Source organism: Eurypyga helias, unplaced genomic scaffold (assembly GCF_000690775.1).
Source record: "Eurypyga helias isolate BGI_N326 unplaced genomic scaffold, ASM69077v1 scaffold13672, whole genome shotgun sequence".
Taxonomy (NCBI): domain Eukaryota; kingdom Metazoa; phylum Chordata; class Aves; order Eurypygiformes; family Eurypygidae; genus Eurypyga; species Eurypyga helias.
In genome coordinates this window covers 15,557-24,485 of record NW_010238037.1, presented here as the reverse complement: position 1 = coordinate 24,485, position 8,929 = coordinate 15,557, and the positions used below count along the sequence as shown (strand labels likewise).

The 8,929-nt window shown below is 37.1% G+C and overlaps 1 protein-coding gene across 1 annotated transcript in view; it reads left to right on the top strand.

Moving 5' to 3' along the window:
* Positions 1-8,929, top strand: part of LOC104506678 (A disintegrin and metalloproteinase with thrombospondin motifs 19) — a gene marked incomplete at its 5' end in the record, with an annotated part of 37,273 nt that overhangs the window by 15,180 nt on the left and 13,164 nt on the right. The window contains 2 exons of the mRNA XM_010147710.1: positions 2,167-2,371; positions 4,227-4,379. Coding sequence (XP_010146012.1) covers positions 2,167-2,371; positions 4,227-4,379 — 358 coding nt within the window. The remainder of the gene's footprint in view (positions 1-2,166; positions 2,372-4,226; positions 4,380-8,929) is intronic.

The window sequence follows — 8,929 nt, the reverse complement described above, 5'->3', positions numbered from 1 at the left end:
GAAAACAGAAACACCGGCTGGTTTTACTCCTGAGCTTTAATGAAAGCAAGCCCTTAACCACCATGTCTAAATCATTTCTTATTCAATAAGGCATCTCATTACTTTCCTCAGAAAGTGTTCTCACAGACTGATATGTACTTTGAAATTGTAATTGAAATGCTGTTTATGTGAAGATAGATTTAATCCCATGTTTTTATTTAATGATATATTTTAGTGTTTTGTTCAGTCAAGGTTTCACTACTTTAAAAGCTCTCAGTAAGCTCTGGGTGCACTAAGCAGTGAATGAATGAATGAGTGACTGACTGAATGAATGAATCCATCAATCAATGTTAATCAAGTTTTCTACACTGATGTACCTTAAAGTGTAGAGACCCTTTCCCTCACTTCTCTTGTCCCTCTCCCCCCATCATTTTGTATGTGGATCAATAGGCAGAGCTAGACACTGATGATGGCATGGTAGATGAAGTAGGAGAAGCTTTTTTCTCTGAATTTCACACCAGGAGGCAGCTGCAGCATGCAGCCTGTGCCCGGCAAAGCCACGTCATTTGTTGTCCCTGCATCTGAGCTAGCAGCCTACTCCTTGCACTGGTTAGCCCAGCTGGCACAGTGACCCATCTCAGAGTTTGCCATGACTAATGAAGTCCCCAGGTATTGTGTGGACTTGGTTAAGGTATCTGCCACCTTTCAAGGGAGGGGAGACCACCTAGCAATAGTTGGCTAGCATGTCCAGGAGTAAGCATTGGGATAGGTCTATGGCAGTCATCTGGAGGAGAGGTAGATGGTGTTCTGAAAGAAAGCAATACAAATTTTAGAAAAAAATAAAATATTGTTGAAGAAAGTGTGTAAAATGAACCAGAAGATACACCTTTCTTGGGAAGGATGAAATACTGAAATTGATAAAATGCAAGGTATGATACATTTTAAGTAAGACCAAACCACTGAGGTTTGGACTTCCCCAGACTTGGGCATTACACTTTGGAGGGATTCTTTATATTCTATATAAACGCTTGAGCAGATCTGTACTTCATTTTATTAACGTCACTGTGCACTTAATGAATAGAAGTAAAATAGTCTGATCTTTTTCTGAGGCATTGTCAACTATATATTTTCAATGTTCTGTACTTTTTCCACCTCATTAAATGAAACATTTTTAATATCCCTAATTGCTACTCAGAGGTGCTGTGCTGAGAAATGCAGACACATCATGATCCTTAACATATATCCATTTTTTAATACATTTTTAGTGATTGTTGCAAAACAAATACTCTTAGCTTTCAATAGAAAATTAACTAAAGCATATGCTTGTGTAACTATTTGTTAGTGGCACTTCAAGAAGTGTCTTAAATTCTATTGCATTATTTTGACAGGCTGTGATTTCTAAATTGAGTCTCTGGACAATAATAAAAAATCTTACTTAAATGTTTTATTTTCTTGCAACAAATGTGTAACAGAAGGTTGCAACAGATTTGTTAAATCTCAGTTTCCTAAAAACTCGCCCTTGCAATCTAAGTCTCTTGGATACACTTGTGTACTGCATCACTGGCAGAGCTGTTTGATTTTTAAGGGTGCATGGACATAATCTAGAGCTACAGAACTACTGGGGAGAATTTTGTTCTAGAACAAGTGCTGTTCAGGTATGTGGGCTCTGCCTTCCTTCCTGCTGTGATTTAAATCATGCAACATCAGTTAGACCTGACACTGAAGAACATGAAGAAGTCTGAGCTTTTATACTTCCTCCAGAGCACTGAGCCTTTCACACAACATTGATTCAGTCTTCCAACTGAGTATTTTCAAAGAATTAGGACTTTACATGCATGGCATGCACTTGACATATAGATAGGGTATGACAGGCTAATCAGTGATCTCTCATCTTTATAATATATGTGTATTTTGGAGCTTTTCCAATGGGAATGATAACAATAGGAGTACTCTGAAAACATAGGGACAATGACCTAAGGAATTAAATTATGTAAACATCAACACCTTATTTAATGTAAAATGTGTTGGATTAATATGCGTTCCATTAACAAAATGAAGTTAAAAGGATGCAGAAAATATGCAGATATGTCTTGGGTGTGTGTACTGTTAAGCAAGAGAGTAAGATGATGTGATGGTACTGTTCCCTTTGTGATTCCTTGTTACTGTATTGCCTGTATTTCTTTGCAGATGGATGATGACAGAATGGACTCCATGTTCAAGGACATGTGGAAAAGGGACCCAGAACAGACAAGTAGCATGTACACAGCAGCTCAGAAATGGGACCCTGATTAGAGCTAGGGAGAGGGATTGCCTTGGGCCTAAACCTACTTCTGCACAGCGCTGTGAAGGCCAGGATTGCATGACGGTGTGGGAGGCAGGAGTCTGGTCCGAGGTGCTGTATTTATTTATACAAATAGTCCACAGTGATTATTTATGCCTTACTATTTTCAGAGAATATGATTTTTTCAGTGGCAAGTGATTTTTGTGGTTCTCATGCAGTGATTTGGCAAAGGGATCAGGGACTGGGAAAACCAGCCATGCAGAACTATTACATTTTACCTAGTCAATGTCTTGGAGCTATCTCTTTTGGCTAGTTTTCAAGCACATATAATCAAGTATGTCCTGACTGTAATCATGGATAACTAGGTGTAAATGGAATTGAGGCCATCAGCTGCCAGGCTCAGAGTGGGAACATCTCTGACATACTTATGTACCAAGGGATGTTGATCAGAGGGTTGCTGTCATTCTGCTTCAGAGAGGCTATGAGGGGAGCAGCTTTCAAAGAAGGACATTTCCTTCCCTTCCTCTCTCTTTTCACCTCTTTTTCCAAGAACAGCACAAGCAGGGGGCAAAAGAGCTTGTGAATTACACAGTTTTACATATGTTGCATCCTGAAACATTACTGTTAAATGAAATTATTATTCAAAAAATGTATTAATTTAAGATCTTTTAATGTGCATGTCCATTTAGCTTTCTTCTTCTTTAAAAAATGTATACTACTAGACACAGTAAAGAAGGGACAAGCTGAAGGGAGCTTCCCTTCCACTGGAAAAGTAAATGCAATTCTGATTGCCTCCCACAGCAGAAGCTGTGCTATGGGTCCTTCCAGGTTCAAAATACAAATAGCAGCTTCTGAATATGGGTGCAGTCCCATCTTTGGGCTCCTCTGCTCAACAGTATCCCTTGATTCCTAAGCAAGAAAGAGCTGAGGCATAGGGAATGTTTTCAAAGATGAAAAGCAGAAGCTAAGTTAGAGATAAGAGAAGTAAATAGCATCAGTTCCTGGTTTGGTACACAGAGGTTTATAATGCAAGGGCTGTTTGTGAGAAGAATGGTATTCACTTACAGAGGTGTGAGAAAGAAACCCAGATTATTTAGCTAGGGTTTTTTATGTGAGAGATGAGAAATGTGAGCATATTTCTGTTGGAAGCAACAAATATATTTTGAAGAGTGAGGTGTCTATTCCATTCCATGGCCCATGGCCTTTCCTACCGTTATATTGGAAGCTAGCCATTACTGCTTCCTGCAGTTATAATCAGCTTGGCAAAGGATAGTTTAGATCTTCAAGCAGTGGGATAATCAAAAGCAGTGATAATGCTTTGAGAAGTAAATGGCATCATTTTTGGCAATGTAAGTGGGAATGTTGGAAGAACCATAGATTAAGACCTTCTGTGCCACTTGAGAGTTTTCACATGTGTATATATAATGAAAATTCATATATTTTCATATAAATATATATATATTTGAAAATTCAGTCTGGATTCTTGCATAGTTTTGGAATATTTACATTTCATTTTTTTTTTTCCTCCCAGAAAAGGTCTATTACACACTAGCAGAGTTTTTCTGAAGATGCTTCATATCTTATTTTTAAGAATATTATGTAGATGTTCTTTTATTCTGTTTCCTTTCATTCATATAACAAAGATTGCATAATATTTTCATTATAACATTTTGCATTCACTCCATCATAACTTTTACGGTGTTTTCATATCCAAAATCCTAAGTTTTCCTTAAGCAAATAGTTTTTGATCTATTTATGTATTTTTAGCTGAAAATGCAACAATTCTGACCCATGAGGAATTTTTGTTCATTTGTTAGTTTTCAACAAATCCAGTGTCTATGCAATTGGAGATTTGAAGTCAGGAAAACACTGAAGTCTTGAAATATTTATGTCAGCCTGACAGAAGAAGGCGATAAATGGGGTAACTGGCTTCTGTAGAAACCTGAAAAACATCTTTTTCCAACAGTGCTCTGTAAAGTGTGGTAAGGGAGTACGGCATCGGTCTGTGAGGTGCACCAATCCCCGCAAGAAATGTGTTTTGTCCACAAGACCTAAAGAAGCAGAGGACTGTGAGGACTATTCCAAGTGCTACATCTGGAGAATGGGAGACTGGTCTAAGGTGAGACATCCCTGATACTAGTGCCCCACAGCATAATACACTTGCAGTCTGAGTTCTTTGTAAGAATTGCTTTTATCAGAAGTGTAGGAGTCTCCCAGCTGAGGGAAAAATAAGGCTACAAAAAAACCCCGAACCAAACCAAACCAAACCAAAAAACCCCACAGTCAGACTGACAGCACAGTATAAATAAAAACCTAAAATATGAAGAAAGCATTAAATGAATCTTCAGTATCATGCAAATCTGCTATAAGCTTACTGTTGTCAGTAGACAAACAACTCTACAGACTGCAGCTCACTATAACCACACCGTTTGCACATTTCATTAATTTTTCTTTGCACATTTTATTTGTGTTTCCAATAAGCTACACACTCCAGCCTTTATAATCCTATTATATTTCCACACAGATCATTTAATACCTAGGAAGCATCTATTACTGTGTATTCTGAACACTTGATCTAGCTGTCACTACATTATTTCCTTGGCATACTGGTTTTGATTTCAGTGAGGTATATAAGCATAGACCAAAATTTAACAGAAAATATTGGGTGGATCTGTGATTAAGTGTGTTATTAGACTGAGACTTTGAACATCGGATACAGTATTGAATGTCCAAGCATGCTGAAATACTGAAATTGAACCTTGTCAAGGTTTTATCTTGCTTGTAATAGTTTTGGGGTTTTTTTCCTCTTGCTTCTCTTTATAACTTTGCACACAACACTTCTACTTTCAGTGCCTAACATTATTGCAGCAGTTTTCAACTGGCTTGTATGGAGAAGTATTTAATGTATTTTTAGTTGTCTTTCATGTGATTTAACAGCTGGAAACAAGGACTAAAGCCAGCAGTGTATGACTAGCCAGCCTTCCAAGAATTAGCTGCAAGTACTCTGTGGGCAACTAGTGTTTCATAGAATTCTGCTTGGGAGCTCCCATTTTATGACAATGGGGTACAAATTGTCACTATTGCTTCACTATTTATTCAATATTCTTTACTTTTTTTCCACATTCAAAGGATAAAGCATAGTGTCACATGATTTTTTCTTCATAAAGATGATCATTTAAAATATTTGGCAGTATTTTGGAACAGCCTCACAAAAAGTAGAAGATAACCCACCTACCTCAGTTACTTCGAAAACACGAAGTAATAGAACTGTTAATTTTTTAAACAACAGAAGCAACTAACCTTCAGTAGCAAGGTTACTTTTACAACAAGAAGATATTTGGTGATGAAGTCTAGTATTTTTATTTGCATACCACAATACTGCAGTAAGAACCTGCATCATTTAGCACTAGCACCAGCAGGGAGTAGACTATGGGGAGAACTGACCATCTGCTTTCTTAGTTGAAGCAGTCATTGAAATTGGGGTTGCTGAGGCTATGTAGGGATACTCAGACAGTTACACTGTGTTCCCAATGCTCTCTGGAGAAAAGCTTTATTCTCTAATCCAGTACTTTTCACAAACATCCATGTCATAGATGAATGTACAAGAATTTACTTCTTCCTGTTTAAAATTTATTGATATCTTGTATGTTCTCCTTTCCTCCTACAGCCAAAGCTGTAACACTGTAACCTAAACTGTACCTTGAACTTCAGAATTAGGAGATGAGGAAGTATTTCATATGGAATTGACAAAAACTTTTGAACAGTTAACATATAGCCTGACTGTGACTTCTGCAGCTGAGGTTTTCCAAGATTTATACCAAAAAAATAAATACTTTAATTTCTCTGCAGAAACATAAGTTCAATTTAAAATATATTTGGATTTCCTTTTTTTTTTTTCCCTGTTACTATTCTGTTCCATTACTCCAGTACATAGCAACATGAAGTCATGGCATACATGTTAATATGTCTGCGATGGGGGAAACAAATGGAAAGCTCAGATAAATGTTAATCTTTGCTCACTGTTTTTAACTCAAAGGTTCAGTGCAGCTTTCTGTGTTGACTGTTTTTACTCTTTAGGATTGTTCTTGACATTGGCAAAGGCTGTTCTTTTGAGCAGAGCCAAATTCCCCCAAGTTAATGCAAGACTTGGCTTGAAAATTTTAAATTACGTTTCTCACACATTGAAACAAGAGGCTTAATGTGATCCTTACTGGCTTTCCTGCTTCTCTTGAACTCCTAAGGCATATTTTTTAAATTAAGCTTAAATTGCACTATTACTGAAAAGATAACATTATTAGTAGCCAACACAGAGATCAAATAATTCTTCTGCTCAATGTTTTAACAATAATACTAACATCAAAGAATACTTGACCAAAATTGTGAGATTCAAACACATCAATCCTTCTAAAACACTAACTTAATTTAAAATTATGCTGTATAACCTGGCCTGTATGCAGTGTTAAACTCCATCATAACTCTGAAGTCAGCAAGGTGGCTTAATACACCACACGCAGATGTTCTTAACATCACCTGGCCTCTGTGCCTGCCCTCATGAGGAAAATGAGTATGATGAGAAAGTGGAGAGTAAAGGCTCAAACTGAGCTTTGAAAGCCAGCACCTAACTACATTACCAATTCCACTGTCTTTTCCCTGTGAATACCATCATTGGAGTATCATACTTAACAATGTAAAAGCTACCTTCAGGTGGGGAAAGCTCAGAGCTCATAGCTACTCGAGCAATGGTTAGAGCGAGGCATAGCTCAGGTTTAGCAGCAGCAGTGTCCTTTACTAAGCTGCCCAGTGCTTCCCATTTCAAGGTGATATGTTGAGAGGGTCATGCTCAGAGGAGTTCGTCATCTAAGGATAAACAAGTAGGCAGTGAAGAGATGAAATTAAATCTATATGAGCTGCATGTTTACACCTCTACTTGGCTGATTAGAGAAGTTCACATCATTGTAGAAATCATTCTCCAAAAAAGACTCAAAGGTCAACCACATAGGGTTGTTGAAGGGTAGGTCTAGGGTATTTACTTCATCTAGGAAACTTAATTTATTTTTCTATCTGGAATCTCCAGAACAATGGTGGAATAAACAAAGCATGGGAGGCAGGGTGAATTTTGGAAGGGAGAATATTGGGAAAGTGCGTTTTGAAAATAATAATTAAAAGTTTAAGTTTTATATGATATTATATCAGAAAGTTTTTGAGAGATTCAGCAGGGAATAACAGGATCAAACACTGGCCAACAGAGTAGAATTTAGGAGTAGCCATTTGTAAGATGAAGAAATACATAGTATGTATGGGAGACCAGAGTAGATAATATGGTATAAGCTCTAAAAGGGCATTTGGCTATAGAAGCTAGAAAGAGGACGCATTCAGTAGAAACTTAAGCAGCACCAGCAGAATTTCTAAATAGTATCTATGTGTTAGACTAGAGATTCAGAGGAGTCAAATACGACATCTGGGATAATGATCCCAACAGTTGGGATAGAGTTCACTTTGTCTATACCCTAAAGATGCCAAAATGGGGAACAAAGGTTAACCTGAATTTTTTTTTCCAGTGAGTCTGAAAGGACATCCAAAGCAACTACTTGGATTTTACACCCATGAGTCCAATTCATGACCTATTGCAAATTATTTATTTAAGACAGTACATGCAGTGCTGACTAGAAAGTGTGTGTGTTTGTGTGTACTGGGGGGAAGACAAATTTCCAGCTGTTGAGGAGGGACAGTGAACCCAACAGCTCACAGGGAAATCTCCTAATTGAGTGGTACAAAAAGCAGCTGTCAGTGCTGTGGATTGCTTCTCTTCTGACCCAGTAAAAGAGGATAGGAAAATGGAGACAGGAAAAAAGAATTTTTTTTTTCCCCCCACTTATTCAACAGCATGGGGCATTCAACTTTTAAATTGTTAGCTTTTTTACCAGGAACAGAACACTGTTGGCCATGAGTCAAAACATGACACTATTAATAATTTATGGAAAAAGAAATTATGTGACTTTTGTAAAATAATAGAAGTCAAAATAACACTGGCCTCATGTTAATAACTTATCTATTGACTTAATTATACAGTTTCCAGTAAATGAGGAATGTCTTTGTTTCAGAAATTAAGTATAAGCAAATAATGTGGGAGATGTCAATATAATGAAATTAAATTGGAGGGGGTTTTTGTATATTTCTAACCAATCCAGTGATACTAACATCATATGTTTCGGATAAAGTATTTTTTATACATCCATGTAGTGTAGTATTTTGCCCATAATAAATGTAATGTCATGTTAGTTTCTATAAAAACAGAACAAGGCCACCTTTAATAATAGACAGAAGCAGTGAAAAGACTGGAAATAATTTTAAAAGTACACATTGCCCATTTTAAACCCACAAAAAAACCACACATTAATGGGAGATTCTGGTATCTGTATCACACTTAGACCAACTGGGACATCTTTGCTGGTTTCCTGCTACAAGCCTTTAAGCTTTTAAGCAAAGTTTTTGCGAATGCCAAACTGGAATCAAAAGGTAGGTATGGACACATGTTCTATGGTCTGTTTAATTACATTATCTCTAAGTGGTGGTATATTAGAAAAAAGTAAATTGCGGTACATCAATACTTCCCATCAGGACTGAGCCTTGCTCTGACCCATGGAAAAACTAAGCAAGAACAAAAAATAT